Raw genomic sequence first — 27,856 nt, forward strand, 5'->3', positions numbered from 1 at the left:
ATCAGATTGACTATGTGCTCTGCAGCCAAAGATGGAGAAGCTCTATACAGTCAGTAAAAACTAGACCAGGAGCTGACTGTGGCTCAGATCACAAGCTTCTTGTTGCAAAATTTAGGCTTAAATTGAAGAAAGGAGGGAAAAGCACTAGGCCACTCAGGTATGACCTAAATCATATCCCTGATGAATATACAGTAGAGGTGACCAATAGATTTAAGGAATTAGATCTGATAGACAGAGTGCCTGAAGAACTATGGATGGAGGTTCGCAACATTGTACAAGAGGTAGCAACTAAAACCATCCCAAAGAAAAAGAAATGCAAGAAAGCAAAATGGCTGTCTGAGGAGGCTTTACAAATAGCTGAGGAAATAAGAGAAGCAAAATGCAAGGGAGAAAGAGAAGGATACACCCAACTGAATGCAGAATTCCAGAGAATAGCTAGAAGAGATAAGAATGCCTTCTTAAATGAACAGTGCAAAGAAATAGAATTTGAATTGTGATGTTGGAGAAGACTCCTGAGAGTTCCTTGGACTGCAGAGAAATCAAACCAGTCTATCCTAAAGGAAATCAAACCTGACTGTTCTTCGGAAGAACAGATTCTGAAGCTGAAGCTCAAATCCTTTGACTACCTAGTGAGAAGGAAGGACTCATTGGAAAAGATGTTGATGCTGGGAAGTAGTGAAGGCAAAAGGAGAACTGGATGGCAGATGATGAGGTGGCTGGATGGAGTCACTGGTGCGGTAGGCATGGGGTTGGCTCACAAGGAGTCGCGCCCAACTTTGTAACTGAACAAGACACAAGGCAACACTTTAAGAGGAAGGCGATCAAGTATTAAGTCCAAAGCCATAAAGGCTTTATAGTTAAAAAACAACACCTTGAACGAAGTTTGGAAACATACAGTCAGTGCAAATGGGCCATAAACAAATGAATTTCTTGGGGGTGGGGAATCTAATACAAGTCTAGCAAGGATGGGTAATGTTGGCCATCCAGCTGTGTTGGCCCACAGCTACTGTTGACCCACATGAGTGACTTATAGGAGCGGTAGGCCAAAACATCTGAAGGACCCAGTTTGTGAGCTTTAAATTAAAAAAGGTTAAAAACGTTATAAAGTACTGGGGGGGGGGCTGTCTCTATATACCAAGATTTTACCTGAAATTTTGTTGTCAGTGTGCCATCAAGTTGTCTTCAACTTATGGAGACCATGTGAATGGATGCCCTCCGAAATATGCTATCCTTGACGACCTTGCTCAGCTTTTGTAAACTTGTGGTTATGACTTCCTTTATGGAATAAATTCATCTCATATTTGGTCTTTCCTTTCTTCTTCTGCATTTGACTTTCCCTAGTGACCCATGCTTTCTCATAATGTACTTTCTCATAATACAACAGCCTCACTTGCATCATTTTTCTTACAGGGCAGGTGCTGGCTTGGTCTTTGCAGAGCTCTGCTCCAGTGCCATGCTTGAATGCATCAATTTTCTTCCTGTCAGCTTTCTTTACTCTCCAGCTTTCATGCACATACATAATGACCATGAAGACAAACATGTGGATGATCTTGGCCTTGGGCTCTAATGAAACATCTTACACATTATGATCTTTTCTAGTTCCTTCATTGCTGCCCTTCCTAGCCTCAGTCTTTTTCTGATTTCTTGGCTGTACTCTCTGTTTGAATTGTGGATTGAGCCAAGGTATACAAAGTCTTTTACAATTTCAACTTTCTTATTGTTGACCATATAGATATGTGATTCTTCTGTAGTCGTATTTCTTATTTGCTTCATGTTCAGCTGCAGTCCTGCTTTTGCACTTTGTTCTTTAGATCTCATAGAAAGTCATTTCAATTCATTGCTTCTTTCTATCAGTAATATGGTATTATCTGCATAACTTAAATTATTGCTATATCTTCCACCAATTTGCATTCCTTCTCGCTCTCATCCTAATCCAGCTTTCCTTATAATGTGTTCAGTGTACAGACTGAAGAGATAGGGAGGGAAAATATCTCCTTGTCATCAGCCTGTAGGAACCTATTCTGTCTTTCCATATTGTGTAGTAATAGTAGCCATTTGGAAAATTAGGCATTTCTCAGTTAATTTACAATAGAATTCCTTGTTGTAACCCTTTGTGGATCATTTTGCTTGCATGGTATATTAGTGCAGTGGTTCTGTGGTTGCTGTGCTCTTTTGCATCTGCGTTCTTGGGAATTAGAATATACGTTGAATGTTTTCTGTCTGTGGAACATTGTTTGGTTATCCATATATATTGGAATAGTCTTGTTTGGATTTGTACCAATGTGCAGCATGGAATAGTTTTAGTGGTGTCTTATCTAGTTTGGGTGCTTTAATCCTTCTAACTGCTTTCAAAGCAGATTTCACTTCACTTTCTAATATGTCAGGTTCTTTCTCGTAGGATTTCTCTTTATAGAAGTCTGTCATCCTTTCATCTGTTCTGTATAGTTCTTCTGTATATTGTTTCCACTGTCCCTTGATTTTCTCTTGATCTTGATCAGATTGTATGTTTTCCAACTGGTCATTCAGCATTTCTAATCTAGGTTTAAATTTCCCTTTGATTTCTTGGATCTTCTAGAGGATCTTCTTCTACTTCTACTTTTGTAGTTCACTTCTATTTCTTTGCACTTGTCAGTGTCCAGGGCGAGGGCGGCTGACTAACAGGGAAAAGGCACTGGGACCCAGGCAGACAGGACGTGGCAAGAGGAAGTCCAGTACAAAGTCCAAGGTCAAGCCGGAGGTCGATATACTAGGCAAGTCCATAGAGATGGTAGCATAGTCCAAAGTGAGCCAAGGGTGGGAGAACCAAGGAAGGCAGACCGGTCAGGGAGAGAAGAGGTACAGGCAGGACACAGGAATGCAGGCAGGATGCAGGAACATACGTAGGCAGGATGCTGGAGTGGAGTTCCAGGTCTAACAGACCAGGAAGGGCTTCACCAACAACAGGAGACCTTTGTTGCCAAGGCAGGTTCTGAGAGGAAGAGCTGGTTCTTGTATAGCTTTCACTCAGGGCTCCCCAGGTGGAACTCATGTGAGCCCTGGCAGCGGCAGTGGACTGAGGTCAGAATCTTGCAACCACCAGAGCTGCTCCGCTGGCCTTTGGCCAGCAGAGGGAGCCCTGAAGCTGCCTCAAGTCTTGACAGCACTGGACAGTGTACTACTACTTTTTGTATGTGTGATAATTTCTGAAAAGTTGAAATAGTGATTCTGACCCTATTTCTGTCATATCTTCCTTCTGCTTCTCGACTGTCCTTAGCAATTGTGTTTCTTCATAATACAGCTAGGCTTTTCTTTTTCTCTTGCTACAGGAATTTATTTATTTAAATTTTTGGTATACTGTCAGATAATTACAGAATTTGAAGACAGTTTACGCAAATTGTGTAATCGCCTTTTTACATTCTTCCCTAATAATCTGTCTGCTTTCAGTCTGCATTTCTTCTGTTTCATGGGCAATTAAGTTATGTAGTGCAACTCTTTTCTTTATGTGGACTTTAAATGCTTCAGGAATACTATTTAAGATATATTTTGACACTGTGCTTTTGTTAGTGACCTGAAGTTGCTGAGAAACAATTTAAAAACATTTTAAGTGCAGTTTTATACATGTTTAGATGGAAAAATGTCCTACAACTCCCATCACACCCTATCCAGTATGAATAGCCTGGGGAATTCTGGAAGTTATAGGCTATATGTTTGTTTAAGCATACATAGGACTCTTAATTTGGTTTATGTGAAAGCCCCCTGAACTTCTACGACGTGTCAACATCTGTACCTTCTTATCACTTTAGAACAAAAGGAACTTGCCTCATCCTTGTTATGGTTTGTATTTATGAATTGTATTTATGGGATTTTTATGTACATGCTGAGATGTTTCCGGTTCTTTAACTCTAATTGTATAAACTGTTTATTTATGTTTATTTATTATTGTTGTAAGCCACCCCGAGGCTTTTTGTGAATGGAGCGGCATAAAAATGGTTTAAATAAATAAATGGTTCCTTGTCATGGCTCTGCCATCAAGTGAGGGAATTGTTTTGCTTCTAATGGGGCTGATGTTGCTTATACATTCAAACAAGGCCATCCTGCCATTACAAGTAGTAAGCAGTTTTGATTTTAAGACATGCATGATGGAAGTTGTCACACTTTTTTCTGTCTAAACCTGCAAAAGATTGCATATTTAGTCAAATTCAGTTTAAGCTAACATACTTGCTGGCATTGTTCTATAGTGTTCAAGCCTGGAGAGATCAAACCGTATGAAGCTGTGTGTTCCACCCTCACCTCCTACTATCACAACCTCTTATTGTAGTTTTTAGTTTAAAGGCATTGTAAGTTATAAATATAGAGTCTCCCTGCATGCAATTCTAGGGTTCAATATAAGTGGGAGGTCTTGGGACTTTTTCAAAATAGTATATTAGATTCATTTGACCATTTGAAGACAAGTTTGGTAATGTAGTAGTTTTCAGGATCACCATAATGAATTTGACTCATTTAACCCTTTCAGTATCAGGTTGACATTGGAAATTGTGCAGCCTAAATCACAGCAGTATAATAGTGCATGGGTTCCTGCCTAGAAGGAATATGTACCTACTGCATGTTAGTTATCCTCACCGGAGTGTTAGTTTTCAAGGGCATAAATTTTCAACCTTAAATAAGGTTTCCTGGAGAAATGTAGCTGTTGAAATGGCTCTTCAGAGTAATTTCATTCCTTTGTAAATTTCTTATTGTTGCCATTACTTGTTGTTCTTTTTTTTCAGACTGAAAGGTGGATGACAAAATTATTCCAAAAGGGACTAATTGGTTTGCATTAAGTTTCTGTATTCACCAGTCCAAATGAATGATCTCTTTTCAATGGCTCTCAAACCACCTGAAGTAAATGCAGTTTGAACAGATGATGGAGCCTTTTATAAAATATGCAGTAGCAGTGCAAATTTATATGTTAGATGCTAAAAGAAAGTGAATTTCAATTTCATTTGGTTCAACAGCATTCTGCAAGTGTTTAAATCGTTTATGCATTGTTTGGGTTTTAATATTTCAACATTAAGGTGTCACTGAATTGGTGAAGATTTCTGGTGTGGTGTGATTCTGTACCCTTTATCGTTTTAGAATAATTTCTGTAAGAAAAGTGTTAAAATGGTGGTTTCACCTTCTGAGGTGGAAAAAATACCCAAAAAGAGGGTCAACACCTTTTCTTCTTCTTGGATGTCACTAAACATCACCTTGTTTCCAGTCTTATTGCATCAATCTTCACAACAAAAGTAGTTCATGTTTTCTTAACCATTTGGCCCCTTTTAACATATCTTTTCACTGCAATTATGACACAGAGTTGTAGGATTTACTCTCAGGGAGCTGTGTGGAGGGAACATTCTTAGCTACTGTTAAGAGATAAGCCTCATTGTGTGTGCACTGGTCCTTACTAGCTATGAGCAAATGTGAGGTATTTTGTGCTATGTTATTTCCTCTAAATGTTAACAGTACAGTAAAGTATAAAGGGAGTATTATAACCAATTTTCTATTGTTGTTGTAGCAATTATTCAACTGTCAAGCTCTACGTAAACTGAGTATCCCAGACAATGACCTTTCAAGCCTGCCAACCAGCATTGCCAGTTTAGTTAATCTTAAAGAACTTGACATCAGTAAAAATGGTAAGGAAAAATGTTATTGCATTCCTTTTCATTTATTGTAGGCTCATTTTAACAACAAAAAATAAAATTAAAAACTATCTCACCGATTTTGTCTTCTGGTAAAAGAATTAGATCTCATATATCCAGAATATTTTATCTCAATGGCATAAAAAGAAGATCTCCAAAGGCACAATCCTATGCATGCTTTGACAGAAAACACTCCTTGTTCTTCACAGCCAGCCATGATGTGAATATGCATAGGATGGTGTCCAAATTAAATCTTCTATTCTGTTCTTTTTAGTGTGTCATCTAATTTAATCTGAACTCAATTAAGGTCCAACAACAAGGTTGTCTTTCTTAATTCTGGTGCTTGGCTCTGAGCTGAGCAGATCAGAGGAGTCAGCTGGACTAGGGATTCTGGGATACAAGCAACCCAGCTAGCAATCGAGCAAGTGAACAGGAAGATTAAACAGGAGTTTGGTGGCAGAGTTGCAGTGGAAGAGGAGACAAAAGCAGAGGTGAAGAGGTGCGGAGCCTGGATTAGCTCAGCAAACAGGTTTTTTTCCAAGAGAGCATGTGCTCCTGAGAGCTGCAACTGAAAGGAGTGCCCTGATTACTGGCAGCAGTGTGGGTGGGCAGATTCATTCTGGTTCCTGACTCCCAGCAGAGCAGAGCAGAGCAGAACAGAGCAGAGCAAGCTCCCCCAGCTGCTGTAGGGAGTCTGTGATACAAGAAGCCAAGCTTCCAAAGAGTGAGCAAGCAGGAGTTTGGTGGCTGAGTTTGGCAGGGGAGGTCAAGGGGGAAAATCCCTACCTCCCCCCCCCTTTTTTTTTACTTTAAAAAAACTCCTTTTTGCCCCTTTCCTTTTCCTTTTAGTTTTTCTCTTTGTGGTCTTCCTTGTTAACACACTCCCATTTACTGGTAGGACTGTCCTGTTAACCTTTAGGGAAGACAGGAGAAAGCACTCATTGTTACAACAGGGCGAGTGAGCGAAAATCAAAGATGTAGCAGAAAGAATGGTTTGAGAAGACTCTCCAGTGGTGGTGACCTGAAAGGTCTGTGCTATGTTTGGTTTTTTGCCTCAGGGCAACATGGCCTATATATGGAGAACATGCAAGCTAGTAGCCCTGTTGGAAGAAAAGGTGAGGGCACTAGAGCAGTGAAGGTCCACCCTCAAGGTATTAAATGAAGATGAAGAGTTTTTAGACAAAGTGGTGGAACTACGAAAACTAAGACTAGTACAGAAGCCAGAAGTGCAACAGCAGGCTGAGACAGAAGAGGAGAATCCTAAGTGAAAGGAAAAATGAGGAAACTCCCTGGAAAAGGGTAACAGGTGCAGAAGAACTAGAAAACACTCTACACCAGTGGAAGCAAATGGAACTATCCAACCACTTTCAGTTTCAGGAGGACAACCTGCAGTGGAAGAACTACAAGTCATCCTATGCTACACTAAACAAGAGGCTAAAGGTCAACCAAGTAGTGGCAATTTTACCAAGGCTTGCAAGAACAAGAAGAAAACAGTGTTGGTTGTAGGAGAATCACTTTTGCATGAGATGGAAACACATGTTTGTCAGGAAGATCTGTCGGGCATGCTGTCTCCCTGGAGAACAGATTATAGTTTAATTGAAAGACTGCCAAGGCTCACAGTCCACTGACAAGTATCCCTTCCTTCTTAAACACTTAGGCATGGCACTGCCAAGAGCAGCTTTGAGGAAATTAGGTCAGACTCTGAAACTTGATGGAGGAAAATCAAGAACTTTGAGGTCAAGATAGTTTTCTCTTCATTCCTTCCAGTTCTTGGAAGTGAAATATGGAAAGAAAAATACTCCCAGTGAATGCCTGGCTATGAAGGTGGTGCCAGCATGAGAGATGTGAGAGATTATAGGACCATTGACTTCACTTCCTGGAAGATGGACTGATGGCAAGAGATGGGTTGCACCTTACAAGGGCTGGAAAGAGGTGTATGACCACAGCATGAAGAGGTTTGTCAAGAAGGCTTTAAACTGAATCCTACAGGGGAAGAAGATGTTCACCTGGGCATAACATCAACAGACAAAGTCTTATGCATCACAATAGAGCGAGCAGTTTTAACAGTGCCCAATAATGCTCTTCCAAAAAATGTAAGAAGAAAGCTATAGTATAAAGCACATGTCTGTACACTAATGCCTGGAGTATGGGAAATAAACAACATGAGCTGGAACTCTTAATACAGGTATGGGGAATATGACCTGATAGATAAAACTGAAACTTGGTGAAATGATTCCCACGACTGAAATTCAACAATTGAAGGCTATAACGTGTTCAAGAAAAACAGAAGGAACAGAAAGGCAGTAAGAGTCACATTATATGTTAAAGATACATATCTATGCACAGAAATGCAGTAGGATCAGCTTAGTAGGACCATCAAGACCATCTGGAATAGTATAAATGTAGTAAGGAATAAAAGGAACACACTGGTTGGAGTCTATTACCAACGACCCATTCAAGGAACAGATGAGAATGAAACTTTTGAAAAGCAAATAGCCAGTTTTTGAAGGAGGCATGATGTCATTGTTATTGGGTAATTCAGTTTTCCCAGTATCTGTTGGGAGACAAATTCTGTGAAACATGGCTCCTCAAAAAGATTCCTAACATGTGTTGCTGATAACTTCCTCCAACAGATAGTGGAGGAAGGAACAAGAGGAACAGCTATCCTTGAGTGGATACCAACCAACAGGGAAGGCTTAGTGGACAAAGTTGTAGCTATAGAGACTCTGGGGGAAAATGACAATGCCATACTTGATTCTAAAGGAAACAAAAGCCAAATGTAGCCAAACATATACCCTCTATGCACATGTAGCCAATTTTAATACACTCAGAACAATGGTAAGCAAAGTCGCATGGCAATTCACTATTAAGAGAAAAGGCGTCTAGGATGGGTGGGGATTTTTTAAAAAGGAAATTCTAAAGGCACAATTACAAACAAATCTAACAAGGAAAAGTGGTAGAAGACAACAGAGGAAGCCCATGTGGCTTCACAAAAGGATAAAGATGATCTGAGAACAAAATAGGCATTTATAGGAAGTGGAAGGATGACTGGGCTACAAAGGAAGAATACAAGCAGGTGGCACAGAATTGAGAAGATGGTGCCAGGAAGGCTAAAGCTAGGAATGAATGGAGGCTAGTGAGGAATGCTAAAAGCAAGAAGACTTTGGCTCAGTCTTCTCCCAAAAAAAGATCTATGACCTTTCTGATGAAGGGGACGTACAGGGTGAAGAAGCAGGATGAAACTCAAGATTGATAAGAAATTGGTCAGGGATCATCTAATTGAGTTGAATGAGTTCAAATCTCCAGGGCCTGATGAACTCCACCACAGAGTCATAAAGGAGCTGGCAGAACTCTCAGAACCACTGTCTATTATCTTTGAGAAATCATGAAGGACAGACATACAAGATGACTGGAGAAGGGATAATGTTGTCTCTTCTTCAAGAAAGGAAAGAAGAAGAACCTGAGAACTGTAGACCAGTCTCTCTGACTTCAATTCCTGGGAAAGTTCTGGATCAGATTATAAAGCAGTCAGATTGCAAACACCTTGAAAGCTATGCAGTGATGACTGGAAGCCAACGCTTTCTTCTGAAGAACAAATTCCTCAGACTAATCCGATTTCACCGGGTAACCTCCCTGATGGACTGTAGGTATACTGTGGACATAATATATCTTGACTTTGGCAAAGTTTTTGACAAAGTGTCTCACAACTTCCTGATTACCAAACAAGCTAAAAGTGGGCGAGATGGAACAACTATTAGGTGGATCCACAATTGTCTATAAAATTGGATTCAGAGTGCTCATTAGTGACACCTTCTCAAACTCGTAAGAGGTAATAAGTGGGCTACCTCTTATTTGATTTGGATGAGGAAGTACAAGGAACAATAATCAAATTTGCATATTGTGCAAAATTAGATGGGATAGCTCATATTCTGGAAGACAGAAAGAAGATTCAAGGTGATCTTGATAAGTTGGAGCTCTGGGCTGAAAACAACAAAATGACATTCAATAGGGATGAATGCCAAGTTCTGCACCTAGCAAAAAGAATCCAAATGCATAGTTCCAAGATGGGGAATACTTGGCTCAACAATACTGCAAGTGGAAAGGCTCTTAGAATTGTTGTAGATCGCTAGCTGGATATGAGTCAACAATGTGATGTGGCTGCAAAGAGGGCAAAGGTTATTTTAGGCTGCATTAATAGAAGTATCACTACCAAATCACATGAAGTACTTTATTCATCACCTGTTAGGCCTCATCTGTGTCCAGTTTTGGGCACCACAGTTAATGAATTATGCAGACAAGATGGGAAATTGTTCAGAGGGTCACAAGGTTGATTGATCCAGAGATTGGAAACAAACTCCTGCAAGGAGAGATGGAAAGAGCTGGTCATGTTTAGCCCCAAGAAGAGAAGACTGAGGGGAGATATGATAGCGCTCTGCAAGTACTTGAAAAGCTGTCACAAAGTGGAAGGACAGGATCTCTTTTTGATCATCCCAAGTGCAGGACATGAAATAATGGGCTCAAGTTACAGGAAGCCAGAATCCATCTAGATATCAGGAAAATTTTCCTGACTATTAAAGCAGTATGACAATGAAACCAATTACCTTAAGGAGGCTGTGGGCTGTCTCACACTTAGAGGCATTCAGAATGCAACTGGACAGGCAACTGAGAGGGATGGTTTAACTTGGAGCCCTGCACTGGACCTGACGGCCTCTGGCTCCTTCAAACTCTATTAAATATTCTATGATTCTTCACATGCAAGAATAAGTGTCCCAGCTAGTGTGCAACCACAGCATTCTTTCTAATATTGCAGGAAGCTTCAGAAGTAGATACCACAATGCAAATGTTTAGGGTCATAGTGCTAATTGTCACTGTGCAAATGGCAGTTGTGTTTTCCATCTGCCTCCTTTTAAAAACAATAGTTTAGAACAGTTTGCTAAGAGAACGCCATCATTTTAAAGCTGACTGATGCCAAGGTACAAAATTGTGAATGGGCCTTAATTATGCTTCATTTCTAAATAGATAATGTGGAATGAATTGCCAATACTACGAATATGCTGATTCTATGTTAAAGCTTCATCATGGTTTGGTGGATAATTCCATTTTCACATTTTAAACCTTCACTTTGGTTTTAGGAAATTACCATAGATCTCTGGCTAAATGTAAAGAGGATTGAAGACTTTTATGTTCTTACTTGCACTGCAAAAAGTGTTTGGGTTAAAAAAAGAAACACATTAGCCTTTATTCCTTCAATTCATATAGGAGTGTATGTATACGTATAGTTGGACCCAAGATCTTTCTTTCATGACAGGAAGGGATCTTCTGTGAGAGGAAGGGTTCTGCACCCAAAAGGACCTTCCACTAGATATTGGGGAATCCACACCACAGCTCACCCCAATCAGCAGGGTTGCTGACTGACTGTGTAGCATTTTTGGGGGGGGGGGCAGTGAAGTTGATCCAGAATAAATCTGGTTCCAACCAATAATGATTAAATAGAAAATGCATTCATGACACTTCTATTGTGAGGCAAAATATTATTGTGGGCTGGATGGGGAATGTCAGACTTGCTTTCCTGTTTCACTTTTGCTTCATAGTTTAAACCCATATAAATAAGAAACTGGGGTGTTTATTTAGTACAAAACATGCAAAATTTTATCCTAGTTTAAAAATCATGCCTTCCCCTATAGAATAACCACAATTGTGATTTGGTGCTGGTGCTGAAAGAGATACTTATACATACATATACAAATTGTCTTTTTAAAGAACTGCAAATACTAAGAGACCTTATGACCAGGGAGTATTGGTTTGTCCATAGTGTAGAAACAACCAAACTCTAACATAATCGAGGCCATGACATCTGAAATATATATTTGAAATTTGAACGCGCGCGCGCGCACACACACACACACACACATACATACAAGATTTATGTTATCTTTATTGATTCTCTATTGGGCATTTTGCAGCTGATCATAAATGTGGAGTAAATGTAGAATATGGAATTTAGTAATAACAAGAAAATTAATTACTAAAATGCACTGTCAAGGATTGCAAGCCAATATATGCACGTGCATTTCATACTAAATGTTCAAAATATGAAGAATGCTGACTTTTACATCTAGTTCTTAAGGCTATTGGAGGTCAATGAAAAATGTTATATTCTTCCTCAAAACTCACATTTTTAACTAATCCAAAGGGCATATAACTGAAATAAGTATGTGTTCTCCCCATTTGCTTCCTATCCATTGTCAATAGGCTATACTGAAGCCCATTGTCAAACCTGTTCCTTATAAACATGGAGAATGCCATATAACTAAATTAATATCAGTACTCCAGTAAACAACTATATGTGGTAAATACATCACTACTCTCATTTGTCTCAGGAAAGAATGCTGAAAACATTAGTTGCATCTCAGACCATTTCTTGCATGCTTTATAATTTTGACAGCATTGGGACTTTTCAGTTGTCTGAATTTAAGTTAGAAGCTTTTTATTTTGTTCAGTAATGTTCAAACATCATGCTAAACCATGGTTTAATATTGTGAGAACTGACATCAATGAAGCTTGGGGCTCTCCTCCAGCAAAGCTGTACAAATTGGAAGTATCTGTTTCTCAGTTTAATGCAACTGCAGTTTCTCATTTTTATTGAACTGGGAGTTCTGATTAGTTAAACGTGTACTTTGTTGAAATGGGCCAGGACCAAAAGTTTCATTCTGAGTTGTTTCAATAAAGGATAAACTTGGTCCTTTCCAAACACAGCAATAAACTGTGGTTAAAAACAGGAAGTAGAAAAATCTACTGATTTCTTCGCATTTATGTCAGGCTAGGGAAGGGGAAATACATTACTAAATAATGGTTTATATAATATTACTAAATTATGGCTTGGTATTATGTCTAAACTGAGCTTTGCTGTATTTTATCAAACCATTCTTTGATATTAATTACTCATAGTTCATGCCATGTGCTGGAGATATGAGTGGGCAGGAAAAGAGTAGGAAACTGGCATACTGAAATATATTTGATAGATGCACTTACGAAAATGTGCTTGATAAAATAGGTACTGGAAAAATGTTAGTTGGTGCAACATAAGATGTAGATATCAAGAGTGCATGGTAGGCAAGAGCACAACTGACAAGAGAAACTAGGATGAGATATGTATTGGTAATGTTTAAAATAGTACTCATTGTTTGTTTTATATTGTGCCTTTCTAAAAAATGGTATTGAAGACAGCTAAAAATAACATATAAATTGTCGTTTCAAAACCAATTGCCAGTTTTAATTGTAGGAAGGCAGAGTTAGATTGCCAGTCCTTAACTAGCTTGTGTTGTCATAATTTAGTGGGCAGCATCCAGTGTTCATAGCAGGAGACGTCCAGAGGCAAGGATCGCCTCTGTACTTCTCTCACCCTTCAAAACCACCACTGCTCATGAGGAGCTTGGACACTAATCATATCCTAGCAGAGCCTTGAGGCTTCCCTCTCGCTCCCTGCCAGTTCCAGCTCCAAAGCTGCATGTGTGAGGTCCAACTAGCTGTGAGGGTGGAGGGAGGGTGCTTTGAGTTTGGAGTCCCAGCTCTGACCTTAAGCACTTTTCTGACATTAGAACTGATACTCTGAATTTTCTTATGGCCTTCTAGATAATGTATAATGGCGATAGGATTACAATCTAACTCTGTTAAAGATGGGAGCAATTAACTAAATTCATTATCCAACATTTATTTTGTCTTACTTGTTAATGCCACTATGCAATAGGGGCAATACACACTATAACTTCTTGGTATCTCTGGTAATGGAAGAACTATTTCTGTTAGACTACTTAAAGTGGAAAAAAATAATTCTATCATCTGTTTAGATTAAAAAAAAAAGCATCATGCTCAGAATTGTAGGCCTTTTTTTCTGCCCAAAATTCCATAGAATTCTGCCCTCAGAAGATCGCCCTATTAAATACTCTTATAACTATATTCTTTTTAAAAAGCATTCCAGTTTTTATAGCTTGGATCCTATCCAATTTTAAGGAAAAATGAGTCTTTCTGCCGGAAATTGGACCAAGATCTAGTAGTGGATTCCATGGGTGGAGCAGGCACAGCAATTTCTGCTGATTTTCCCTTTCCATTTCAGAGGGTTACCCAGAGCTCTGAAGCAAATGGCATGAACGTTTGCAGAAGCATACTTGGGATCCTAAGCCATCTGTATTAGTGAAAAATAGTAAAATCACACCCTCTGCATTACCCCTACAAAATGTTAACTTCATTATACAGGTGAAAATGAAAGCATGTAAAGCTTCATATGCCTATTTTTAGTTTGTTCGTCCTTCTCACAGACCATATAATCTATAAAACTTGGGAAAATCTTCTAGGTCAGTCTTTTCCAAACAGGTAGCCTCCAGATGCTTTGGAGTATAATTCCCACCTTTCCTAGCCATTTGCTGGGGAAAGTGGCTATGGTTGCTTCTGTGTGTAATAACTTGCAAAACTTCTCTCCAGGTCTGTGATGACCAGCTGGAAAGATTGCTCGGCAGCCTCTGTTTTAATATAGTCTCTGAACTGGGAGTTGACTAAAGCGAAGCAGTTTCTTAGAGTCCAAAGGAGTTTCATGAGCAGAGCACAACCTCAAAGGGCCAAATTCTGACAACAGTGCACCTAATTGATTTCCTTTAATTTTCTCTGCTACCTGTTTGGGCACTCTGGTTGTCTAATGGTGTCAGAATAGAAAGTGTTACATAATGCACGGGATGTATCATTAAGATGAACATTCTGTTGTATTCCTTCTGTCTTTAGGGCATGCTGGAGCTATTTTTATTTTTGTAAAATCATCTTCATCACTACAGTGAATGAATACCTTATATTACAGTCAATTTAATTGAATTTTTCTCAGCTTTCCTTTGTGTATTTAGACCCCAGACCCATTATAGGACTGCCCCCAGAACTGCTAAGGCTATAGTTTGACTTCATTTTTAAAAAGAGCTTATTCCCAATGAAGTGCCTTACTAAAGAAAAATTATAAGCTGGCAGGTATTTTAAGCAAGATCTCTGTATTATTCATTCAGAAAGCAACTGCCTAGGAAGTATATTTGCTGGTTCCAAAAGAACGTTTTTTGTGTGATATAATTTCTGGAAGGCATGTTGTTTTTAATGTATAGCAGTTGTTGGAGGCATCTTTGAGCAGCTGCAATTACCTCAGTGCTCTAGGAGAACCACAGTTCATGCCTATTCTGGCACCAATTTTTGTTTAACACAAACTTACGTACATACACTTTATTACTTGGGTCTGACTGCTGCCATCTTTGTTTTCAGCAGTACCCTGAAAGATGGCTCAAGTTCTGCGGCATTGCCATGGAGGTGGGGACAATAGAAAGCTAGAGCTTTCGTTATCCGAAGAGGTGTGGCAGTGGATATTTTGTATCATGGGCTGAGCTTGATAATAGATTGGATGATAGCCAACAAACTAATGCTCAATCCAGACAAGACGGAGATACTGTTGGTGGGCATATCTTCTGTCCAGGCATCTTGCCTGTTCTGAATGGGGTCACACTGCCCCTAAAGGGTAAGGTTCATAGCTTGGGTATGCTCTTGCACCCAGAATTATCTCTGGATTTCCAGGTGAATTCCAAGCACCTTTTATTAACTAGAACAGCTCAAGCTGATTTATCAGCTACCACCCTATCTAGACAGGCAGAACTTGGCAACAGTTATTCACACACTGGTAACCTCTTGTCTGGATTATTGCAATGTGCTCTACATGGGGCTTCCCTTGAAAATGCTCCAGAATAGGGCAGCGAGTCTGCTGTTAAGGACTGGCAGATATTATCACATAAAGCCAGTCCTCTACATAAGACACTGGGCAGAGTGTATGAAGCCTCAGCTGATATACAAAAAAAGGTGTTTCCATTTATATTAATAATCAAGGTTTAAAGTGGTAGAAGAATTAAAAGACCCAAAAGGGAGATTTATTGTTTTGAAGTTAAGACTCCTGAATGGGAAGATAAATACATTCTTCTTCGTGGTCTCCGTGCAATCACACCTATGGGCTTGCCGTGGAACGTGAGGCCTCAATCAGATTAAATTTCCAAAGCTCAGTGTCATGGAGCCCGTCCCTCCCCCTGTGCAGGTAGCATAAGGTGGGGGGGGTGTCACTTTAGCTCAGATCCCCACTCGCAAAGCTCACCTGGGTCACCATTTTGTCTCTTTGTTTCTCTCTCTTCACTATTAAAAAAAAAAAAATTCTCTGCTTATCTCTTTTCTCACCCAGAGAAAGAAGCCCGCTCTCTCTCTCCCCCTCCTTAACAAACCTCTCCAGTCTCCTCTTCCCTTTTTCACGTGCGCTCCCATTCAAGCCACATGGCCAGCTCTTCCACTTCCTGCATGGCCCGAATGCTCGCTAATGACGGGCACTCCAAGTGCCCCCTCTGCCTTGGCGAGGGGCACATCATGGTGACCTGCCCTCACAGCCAGGCCTTTAAAAAACAAACGGGATGACAGAGGGCCACCCACCTCCAGCAGGCCCTATGGCAGAAGGCCCTCACCACTGTTGACCTCTCTGGGGGCAACAACCCTCCCGCCGAGGGCACATCCGCACCCTGCAGGGCTAGGAAACGGGCAACCTCCCTGGCCAAGAGCCCCTTCGGAACCACTGCTTCCACAAGGAGGAAATGGTGCTGCGGTGTGAAAGACCCCGCCCCTGACAACTAAGGCCGCTGCGGACCAGCCAAGGTCCCCAGCCTCTGGAGCCTCACTGAATGAGATCCCTGTGGTCCCAGTCCTGGACTCCCCAGGTGCCATCATCTGCTCCTCCACCCCCTCGGGGGATTGCCAGCTGCTGAGGGACTGGGTGGGGACCCCCCCCCCTTTTATGCTACCTGTGCAGGGGGAGAGCCTGGCTCCATGACACCAAGCTTTGGAAATTTATTCTGATTGAGGCATTATACTCTGTGGCAAGCCCATAGGTGTGAATGCACAGATGACCACTCAAAGAATGACAGTTACACATAAGCAGCCTGCCTTTGGCAACAATATATGCTCCAAATGATGCAAAAGAAAAGTTTTATAAAAATTATTTCAATAGATAATGGACTTTCAAGAAGGAGAAGCTTTGATTATTGGTGATATGGAATCAGACCCTAACAAGAATAAATCTAAAAAAGTAAAAGGGAGAAAACTCCCTAAAAATGTTTTTAACTATATGGAAATGTTACATTTAGAATATCCATGGAGATTCAAAAATCCTGCAGCTAGAGCCTATTTTTTTTCCTGGTAGACACCAGACATATTCAAGGTTTGGTATGTGTTGGATATCCAAAAACTTAACTATAATTCTTCGTCGTGGCCTCTGTGCATCACACATATGGGTTCTGCGCCTGTGCAATGCCTTTGGCCAGAAGATTAACAGCTAACGGTTTTTGGCGGGAACTCCGCTCCCCCTCCCCTCCAGCATTATATAAGGAGCGGAGTGTCTGCCATTTTCCAGTCTTTGCGACCACCGTTCGTTGTGCCTAGTGCCGCTTCGCTCTCGCTCAGATTGTTATTTACCTTCTTGCTCGTTCGAAAATCTCCTTTTTTCTCTTACCAAGTTTTTATATCCCTTGTTCTTGTTGTTAGTATTTCACTTATATTTCTTTAACTTTACACCATTTTTTCTTCTTTATCGTTTCTATAAAAAAAAAAGCGAAAAATATTACTTTCCTGCTTTACTATCTCCTTTTTTCTTCTTTCTACAATGGCGCAACGGGCGGCGTTCCGCAAGTGCAGAAAATGCGTTTCCAAAATGCCTGCCGTGGACCCGCATGATCTGTGCCTCCTTTGTTTGGGGGAAGGGCACAGAACCGATAAGTGCAGCCATTGTTTGGCCTTCTCTAAACAGGCGAGGAAGAACAGGGAGAACCACCTCCGCAAACTCCTTTGGGATCAGGCTCTCCTCCAATCTGATCGGCTGGTGGCTAAGCCTTCCACTATTGTGGCCCCACCCAAAGGCTGTCCAACTTCGGCTGACCTGCCGCAAAGTTCGGCCTCTTCCTCCATTGCTCCACCCTCACGCCCTTCTGAAGAAGGCGCTCATGCTATGGCCGATCAATCTGTTTCCTTGCCAAAGAAGCAAAAGGAAAAGAGAAAGCACAGCTACTCAGATAAATATCCTGTGCAGAAGAAGGCCAAGAAAGATAAGACGGGCAAACCGGTTAAGAAGCCGAAGAACCCCGAGCAGGCAAAACACCATCACTTGGGCTTGGCCTCTTCCTCGATTCTGATACCTACTTCGGAACCGACCCCCTCAGTCCCGACCATCCAGGCGGCTATGAGGGTTACCCCACCGGGCTCACCGTGCTGGCTGGCAGCCGAACCCGTTATGGATTCGAGGAGGGGTTCTATCTCTGATGGGGAAATACGAGACTCCCCACCTAGGGCTCGATCACCAACCCCGATGCCTCCGATCCCGATGGACACTGAGATCGCCATCTCCCCTCCGAGAAGCCATAGAAGCCATTCCTCGGATGCGAGGTCTGATGATTGGTACCACTCCAGGTACTCCTCTGCTCCGAGACGGGAAGAGTACCACTCTACAGCCTACTATCCAACCTCTAGGGGATAATCTTCACCATCAGCGCCTCGACAGCATTTCCATTCAACGCCCAGAGACGCCCCAAGGGCACGATCTAGAGAGAGTGGCAGATCGGAGTCTCCAGGAGATTCTTCCTCCAGTATGCCGCCCCCCTACTGGATGGAATCCGAAGAGTCTGAGGCTGACTCAACCTCGCCGGATGCTGTAGTTGCTTCCCAGGGTCCGGGGTCGCCCGAGGAACCATATGTATCGTTTAATGATCTGATGGCCAGACTAGTGAGATTGCTCGATATAGAAGCCCACCAACAGCCGGGACTGAGCACCAATCGTTTTTATGATGTGGTTAGAGGTGAACGATCCACATCTATTGCCTTGCCGTTTATTACGACCTTACGGCAGGTGATGACTCAGCCATGGGACCTCCCAGCTAATCCACAACCGACCTCTCATAAATAGGAGTCCATGTATCGGGTGCGGGAAGAGGACATCCCTTTTCTTCTCCGCATTCTTCTCCGAATTCGGTTGTTGTAGAATCTTCGCAGGGTCGGGAAGCCCGTGGACACACCTCACCTCATGACAAAGAGGGTAGAAAGGTTGATTCTCTCACCCGCAGAGTATACGCAGCTTCGGGCCTTGGTTTAAGAATCTCCAATTACGAGGCAACCCTGGCACGTTACCAGTATTTCCTGATGCAACGCCTGGACGCCATCATTGATACTTTTCCGGGAAACCAGGGCGAACTTGCTAAGACTTTTGTTAGGGAAGCTATGCAAGTGGCGGTGCAACAGCTTTCTACCGCGAGGCACCACGTGGACTCTGATTCGAGGTCACTGGTTGGTGCAATTTCCCTCTGCAGGCACGCCTGATTGCGTAATTGCAATTTTCTGGACGAGATGAAGTGGAGAATTGAAGAGATGCCGTTTGATGGTTCCGGCCTCTTCCATGCAAGGACGGACAGCAAATTGAAAATCCATGAATCAAGGATGACCGCCCGTCGTATGGAATTGCAATCTGTACCCGCCCCCCCCAAGTGGTCATGGTCACGTCCACAGTACCGTCAACAGTTTCCGCCTCGGCAGCAGCAACCGCATCAACGTCAGCAGCGTCGTAGGCAACAACCGCCACAGCGCTTCCAACAGGGCCGCCGCCATTTCGATACGGACTGGCGACAGCGCTGATGTGACGAGCGAACCTCTCCTCTCATTCCAACCCCCCCCCCCAATTTGGGGATCGACTGAAGAGTCGACTCTCCATTTGGGAGTCCATCACATCTGATGGATGGGTGTTATCTATCATCCAGCATGGATATGGAATCGAATTCGATGTTGTACCATCACCAAATCCTATTCGATATACTCCGACTTCTTTGGTACTGTTAGACGAGATTCACCAACTCCTCGCTAAAGGAGCTATTCGTCACCTGTCATTATTGGAAGGATTCCATGGATTCTATTCCAGATACTTTACAGTTCCGAAATGAGATGGGGGTCTAAGACCAATATTGGACTTGAGAGCTCTCAATAGATTTATAACACCAAAGAAGGTTCGGATGACTACACTTCAAAGTATTCTTCTGTTGCTGGGAAGAGGGGATTGCTTCACCTCATTGGATCTGAAGGATGCCTATTTTCATATTTCAATACATCCAAGTTATAGGCGTTTCCTTCGTTTTGCTGTGGACTCTGAAATCTACGAATTCAATGTGCTACCATTTGGATTGGCCACTGCAGCAAGAGTTTTTACGAAGTGTATAGCCCCTGTCTGTGCACACCTTCGATTACGTGGAATTCAGATATACCCGTACCTTGATGATTGGTTGCTGGTCGCTGACACAGAAGCAGGACTTTCATCTGCTGTTGAGTTTACATGTGCTCTATTGCACGATCTTGGACTTTGTATTAATCGACGGAAATCTTCCCTTCTCCCTACGCAGGTGATCAACTTTATCAGAGCCCGACTGGATTCGACGTTGGCAAGAGCCTTCCTTCCCTGGGACAGACGACATGTGATTGCTCATTGCATCGCTCGGATTCGACAAACAAGAACTGCTCCCACCTGGTCTATTCAGAGTCTGTTGGGTCACATGTCTGCTTTCATTGCTGTGGTTCCACATGCCAAACTCAGGCTACGTCCCCTTCAACTGTTCTTCAACGGGGTGTTTCGACCACAGATGGACCCCCCTACCAAACAGATTCGACTCCCGGCTTCTGTCCTTCAGTCCCTGTTATGGTGGATAGACCCAGCCAATCTAACCGTAGGAGTTCCATTCCGACCCCGGTACCCTACAATAACCCTCGGTACCGATGCGTCTCTACTGGGATGGGGAGCAATCTGTTCCGACCTACGTACCCAAGGGATATGGAGTCAGCGGGACTGCAGGAACCATATCAATTTCCTGGAACTTCTTGCCATTTTCAAAGCCTTTCAATCATTCGAGGATGTGCTTCTGCACCAGGTCGTCCAGGTGACCTCGGACAACATGGCGACAGTCTTTTATTTAAACAAACAAGGGGGAACCCGATCCCGGAAACTAGCCCGCCTGGCCATGCAGATTTGGGACTAGTGCATGCCGAGAGGTATCACTCTTGTAGCAGTTCACCTAGCAGGCACGGAAAATACAGACGCCGCTCTCTTGAGCAGACATATGTCGCGGTCCCACGAATGGGAGCTAGACCATCGGGTTCGCAACATGCTATTTCACCGATGGGGCAAGCCAGACATTGATCTGTTTGCCACACAACGGAACAGGGCATGCACGGCATATTGTTCCAGAGCGGGAGTGGGTCAGGACTCCCTCGGGGACACTTTCATGATTCCCTGGACAAACATGACTTTTTATGCTTTCCCTCCGATCCCACTCATCATGAGAGTATTGGCAAAGATCATTCACGAAGGGGCCACAGGGATACTGATCACCCCCTGGTGGCCATGCCAACCATGGTTCTCAACTCTCCTTCACGTCTCCAGAGAAGAGTTTCTCCAACTCCCTCTTCTTCCTTATCTCATTACCCAGAGGGAGGGCGCAATCCATCACCCAGATTTGCTATCGCTGAAACTGACTGCATGGAGGATACAATGATCACCTCTGATACAACGGTATCGACACCACAAACTGTTCCAGCTATTCCTGCTCAGCAGAGTCTACAGTATATCCTCAAATCTGCGCTACGACCATCTACTAGGAAGTCGTACGCGGCAAAATGGCAGAGATTCTCTAACTTTGCCAATTTACACTCTTTTCTGGCCCCTTCAGCTTCTGTTTCACAGATTCTTCAGTTTCTTTTTGAATTACATCAGTCTGGACTCAAACCCTCGTCCATAAAGGTTTATATAGCAGCGATTTCGCATTATCGAGGAACTATACATGGCCTCTCCATCTTTGATTAAAAGATTTTTAAGAGGATTGAGTAATCTACATCCAACTATAAGACCTCTAATGCCCACCTGGAGTCTCTCGGTGGTTTTACAAGCACTGACTCGACCACCTTTCGAGCCCATGGCGACGATCGATCTACGCTTTGCTTCATGGAAGATGGCCTTCCTTGTTGCAGTAACTTCAGCCCACAGATCATCTGAACTCTGCGCCCTTCGGGTAGACCCCCCCTTCCTAAATTTTCATAAGGAAAACGTGGTTCTTCGAATGGATCCGTCTTTCCTTCCGAAGGTCGCTACTTCGTTTCACATGCAACAGGAGATTGTTTTACCAGCATTCTTTCTGACCCCTTCGAATCCGATAGAACGATCTCTGCATATGCTGGACGTTCGTCGTTGCTTAGCTTTTTATAGGTCCAGGACTGAGTCTGTTCGGCGTTCCAATAGACTTTTTGTGAAATATTCGGAACATGATCAGGGTTGCCCAGTCACCTCACAATGACTTTCGAAATGGATAGTAAATACAATTGTCCTATCTTATCAGTTGGCTAAATTGGACTTACCATCTACTCCAAGAGGCCATTCTACAAGGGCTGTCGCTACTTCTTCGGCCTTTGCATCAGGAGTCCCGATAGAAGACGTGTGCAGAGTGGCCATTTGGGCTACTCCATGTACCTTCGCCAGACATTATAGACTCGATGTCCGTGCCAGACAGGATTGCTCTTTTGGCAGAACTGTTCTTTCTTCTGTCCTTCGTTGATGACACCTCCCTCCTCCATTTTGGGTAAGCTTGCTATTCTACCCTTATGTGTGATGCACAGAGGCCACGACGAAGAACAGGGTGCTTACCTGTAACTGATTTTCTTCGAGTGGCCATCTGTGCAGTCACACAACCCACCCTCCGACCCTGCTTGGTGTCATGGGTGGTCCGACTATTTTCTGCGATACTTTGATATCTTTTTCCTATGTGTCGTACCACTACTAAATTTGGATTTCTTGTCATTCTGACAAACCTTTTATTATGCAACAAACGCTGGTCTTTCAAAGACTGGAAAATGGCGGACACTCCGCTCCTTATATAAGTTTTTCCATGTGTATCTCATAGTATTCTAGGATATCCAAGATAGTTCTCAGATTGTTCTTCATTTGTCTTTTAGGCAGGAAACCATTTTGGTCTGGATGAATAAAATCTATAAGAAACTTCTTCAACCTTTCTGCCAATATAGAGGCAAAAAATTTTACAGTCCACATTTAGTAATGATATAGGTCTGTAGTTTTGAATCTGTGTTAAGTCCATATCTTTTTCAGTATTAGTGTAATATTTGCCTCTGTCCAGGTAGCTGGTATTTTAGCATTTAACAATGCTTCATTACATACATCTTTAAGAAGTGTAGCAAAAACTCCCTCAAAAGATTTGTAAAATTCAGCTGGGAGCCCATCCGGACCAGGGGTTTTATCGTTCTTTTGTTGCATGATTGCCTCTGTTACTTCCATAGTTGTTACTTCTTGGTTCAATAATTTTTGATACTTTTCTGGTAGTTTTAGTAATCCTTCTTTTCGGATGTATTCTTTTACTTTCTCAATCAAAATTTCCTCCTTCCGGTATAACTTTGCGAAAAAGTCTTTGGCTATTTTCTTAATTTGTGTGTCTTGTACATGTAGTCATCCTCCGTCTTTCAGAATTAGTCTCTTCTCTCTTTCTTTCTTTACTTTATATGCTAACCATCTCCCCGGTTTGTTAGCATTTTCAAAGAAATTCTGTTTGGTCAGTTTCATTTGCTTAGTAAGTTCATTTGTATCCAAAAGATTCAATTTGTGCTTTAAAGTATTCATTTGGACCTGAAGAGTTTTTTTGTTAGATCCTCCTGCAGTTCTTGTTCCCGTTTCCTCAGTTCTTCTACTGATGTTGCTCGCTCTTGCTTTTTCTTTTTATTTATTTTTGCTGAGTAAGTTATTATCAGTCCCCTGGCATAAGCTTTAGCTGTGTCCCAGACATTCTGTAAAGAAGTTTCTTCTGCTTTATTTATTTGAAAGAATACTTGCATTTCTTTATTTATCTCTTCTGTAAACTTTTTATCTTTTAATAACGTTTTATCTAGGCTCTATCTGGGTGTCCTTACAGCTCCTTTCAGTGATATAGATACAGGGTTATGATCTGCCCAGACATTTGTCTCCATTTCAGCTTCTATCAGATCTGGAACTAAGTCTGGAGTTATCCAAACCATATTAATTCTAGACCATGACCTATGTCTGTTTGAGTAAAAAGAATAACTGGCAGAAGTTGGGTTTTTATGCCTCCAGGCATCTATCAATCTGAATTCTTCCATCATGCTGGAACAAGACTTTGGAAGCATCCTCCTACCCTTTTTTCCTTTACTTTCACTCTTGTAATCGATTCCCTTATCCACAATTGCATTAAAATCACCCATTACACACACAGTCTGGTAGTCCACTTGTAAAAGTAACGTATGTAATTTTTGGTAAAAAGTTTCCTGATGGTCATTTGGTGCGTATATTGCCACTAAAAGCACTTTTTTAAGTTTGATCATAATTTCAGCCATCAAGATCCTACCATCCTCATCAGCAAGAATATATTTAGGGTCCAATTTTTCTTTAACATATAGTGCTAAACCTCTTTTCTTTTGAGAAGCAGAAGATACAAACAAGTTTCCCAGCTTTAAACATTCCAAAAGTTTAACGCATTGTTTCTTAATATGTGTTTCTTGTAGACAAATTGTATCTAATTTTCGTTTTTGAAGCTGAGCAAAAACCCTTCTTCTCTCTCATTTAGTCCATTAACGTTTAAGGAAAGCAGCTCAATTTTCCCTTCCTTTTTAAGAGCCATGTTTAATAGAAAATGTATACATATATACTTATCTACTTATTCTTTGCCTTTACAGTTCTACCTTTTTTTCTCTCCTTTGAGTCCAAAGTCTGTACTTCTTGTTGTGAATCAACATCCAGTATTTCTCCTTCTTCAGAACGGTACACAGTTATTTCCATTGCTTCAGCACCTTTTTCTCCTTTTTTTGAGGTGCTGGGTTCTTCCTCTTCAAACATAGCTCTAAATATTTCGTAGAACTGAAAATCCAATTTATCCAATTTATATCTTACAGAGTTCCATGTGAAAAATATTCCTTCTGGTGTTAGCCACTTAAAGATAATCTCTTTCTTAATCAGTTTTGTAGTGAGGAATAAGTATTTCTTTCGTCCTTCTCTAATCCTCCATGGTATCTGTTTCAGAACCATCACCTCCTGACGATCATCTCTCTTTAGCGGCTTCTCCCATGCGGCCTTCAGAACATTGTCTCTTATAGACCTTAGAGCAAATTTGAAATGAACTTCCCTCGGAAGTTTGTTTTTTCTGGTATAAGTGGAATTGACCCTAAAAATTAAATCAATTCCCATACTCATAACCTTATTCTCGATTTCTAAAAGCTCTGCCAACATGCCAGTTATTAGCTCTCGCAGGTCTTCATTTTTTTCTTTGGGTATATTCTGAAATCATAGGTAGTAAGATGCCTTCTCCATCTCTAATGCAGCCATTGAGTCCCATATTGACTTATTTGTTTGCTTTATTAGATGTGTTTCTTTATCTACTGTCTCCAATTTTTCACGTGTTTGTTGTATTTTTTGTGTATTCTGTTCAGCTTTAAGTCGAACATCAGATAATTGGGTTGTCACCTCTAATGGAATTATCCAATTTTTCAAGCTGTTCTTTTTGCTCATTTGACAAACTTTCCAGCCATATTGCCATCGCCTCTTGGGATGCTTGCAAAGTTGTTAAAGCCATCTGTATTGCCAAAGTTGTCATTTGCAACTCTCTTAAGCTTTTTGCGACATCTTCTGTCTTAGGCTGATGAATTGGGCTCTGACCAGCTGAGGAGGGTGCCGAAGAAGAGGAGGGCTGAGTTTTTCTCATGATGAAAGTTGTTCACCAAAGAAGTTTCAATATAACAGCAAAAAAATAGAAAAGAGGAGAGAGGGAAAAAGAAAAGAAGGGAGAGAGAAAAAATAAATATTGAGTAAAATAGTAAAAAGGAAAAAGAAAAGGGGGGAAAAAGAGGGAAATAGCTTGCAATAATTCCAATAGCCACAGGGTGGCAGCAAAGGGCTATTTTTTTAAAAAAAATCTTCACAGTCCAGTTTCTTTTGGCAGAGTTCCCAGAAAGAGTGGAAGCTGGCCAAAAATGGCCACCAACAAATTATATCCTTCTATAACTTAATTCCCCAATAGTTATTGTTTTAATTCTTCGCCCTTGGGGAGATCAAGAAAACACAATCTTTCTCCTCAATTTCAGCTTTCAGTTTCTACTTTAGACTTTCACACAAACCTTAAATCCTCTCCCCATATCATTTACTGCTTAAAACACCGTGGGGGGGGGGATTCCTTCTTCCATCAAGGGGACTTTTCTTTCTTCTTTCTGCCAATTAACAACAAATATAGTTTTTCCACAGGTAGTATTGCAAAAAGAAAATAAGAATGCTCACCCAAAAAATCATCACAGTAGAGGGGAAAACACCGCACAATATGAAAAATATCCTGGCAAGTGTCCAGTTAGTCTTGGCAGAAGTCCAAACAGATATCCAAAATGATCGTTCTAAGTTTTACCCTTCTATCACTTAATTCCGCAGTGATTATTTATTTTAATTCTTTGCGCTTAGAGAAGTTAGAGGAAAAATTTTTTTCTTCGGCTTCGACTCGGACAGAAGCCTCAACTCTCTCTCCATATCAGTTGCCTCTTAAAGACTCCATGAGGGAGGATATTCCTCCCTCCATCAGGAGGGCTTTTTCTTTTTTCTTTATGCCAATTAGGAATAGATGCAGCTTTTCCATGGGTAATATTGCAAAGAGAAATAAGAAATAAAAATGCTTGCCTAGCAGTCCCGATGCTTATCTGGCTAATAGTTGTAAGCTAATTTTGATCAGATGTCGAGGACTTGAAGGAGCTAAAAAAGCCCCTCTGTGTTGTCTGATTGAGAAATGCCTGAATTTCTCCCAGTAGATATGGGGTTGCCATCCCACACTGACCAGAAGAGTGCCCAGGCAATCTATCTTCACCCCGACAGGGCTTAGATGAGCCTCCCACGACTCACTGCCGAACAATACCGGCATGATAACAGAAGCTCTGTTAATCACAGCCGTCCCGTTCCGACGCCATCTTAAAATACATCTTATCAAATACATTGATACATTCTTATTGACCTATCTCATTATTAAATGTGGATTACAAACTTTTTCTTCAGAAAATGTATAGAAAAACAGATTCATAAAAATGAGACTGGATTTGACCTGAAAAGATACATGAAAGATAATAAAGATGCAACTGAATGAGTAAAGAAGAAGGAGGTGGAGGAGGCGGCAGTGGCTGCATTTATCTTTTTTTGATGTAGAGAAAGCTTTTGATAATGTGTCTTGGCTCATTTTAATGAAAGTTCTCCAATATTTAGACTGTCGTTCAAGCTTTCTGAATTGGATTCAAGCATTTTATACTAAACAACATGCTAAGATCTTAATTAACGGCAGTTTTCAAATGGAGAAGGGAACATGCAAAGGATGCTCTTTATCACCTCTTTTATTTATTATTGTACTGGAAATTTTAGCAAAAAAGTAAGAAAAGACCCCAAAATTAAAGGCTTAAAAACAGATTGAGAAGAATACAAAATGAAGTGTTAGGTTGATGACATAGTCTTGACTGTTCCAAATAATCAGTGTATAAAATATGTTGTTTTTCAGTCGTACAGTCATGCTTGACTCTTCACAGCCCCATGGACCATAGCACGCCAGGCCCTCCTGTCCTACAGTGTTTCCCAGAGCTCACCCAAATTCATATTTATTGCATCAGTGACACTACCTAACCATCTCCTGCCATTCCCTTCTTCTTTTGCCTTCAAATTTTCCCAGCATCAGGGTCTTTTCCAATGAGTCCTTCCCTTTAATCAGGTGGCCAAAGTATTTGAGTTTCAGTATGTGTCCTTCTGAAGAACACTCAGGGTTGATTTCCTTTAGGATTGACTGATTTGATCTCTTAGCAGTCCAAGGAACTCTCAGGAGTCTTCTCTAATACCACAGTTCAAAAGCACCAATTCTTGGTACTCAGCCTTCCTTATGGTCCAACTCTTATGGTCTAATTAGACCTTATGGTCTAATGTACAGCCATACATTACAACCAGGAAAACCATAGCTATTACTATACAAACTTTCATTGGCAAGGTGATGTCACTGCTTTTTAGTATGCTGTCTAGTTTTACCATAGCTTTCCTCCCAAGGAGCAAGTGTCTTTTAATTTCATAGTTGCAG

The 27,856-nt window shown here is 41.5% G+C and overlaps 1 protein-coding gene across 1 annotated transcript in view; it reads left to right on the forward strand.

Moving 5' to 3' along the window:
- LRRC7 (leucine rich repeat containing 7) overlaps positions 1–27,856 on the forward strand; it is a 188,112-nt gene that overhangs the window by 4,982 nt on the left and 155,274 nt on the right. The window contains exon 2 of the mRNA XM_044440627.1: positions 5,516–5,633. Within this exon, the coding sequence (XP_044296562.1) occupies positions 5,516–5,633 (118 nt within the window). The remainder of the gene's footprint in view (positions 1–5,515; positions 5,634–27,856) is intronic.

This window comes from Varanus komodoensis, unplaced genomic scaffold (assembly GCF_004798865.1).
Source record: "Varanus komodoensis strain SLA01 unplaced genomic scaffold, ASM479886v1 scaffold1, whole genome shotgun sequence".
Lineage (NCBI taxonomy): Eukaryota > Metazoa > Chordata > Lepidosauria > Squamata > Varanidae > Varanus > Varanus komodoensis.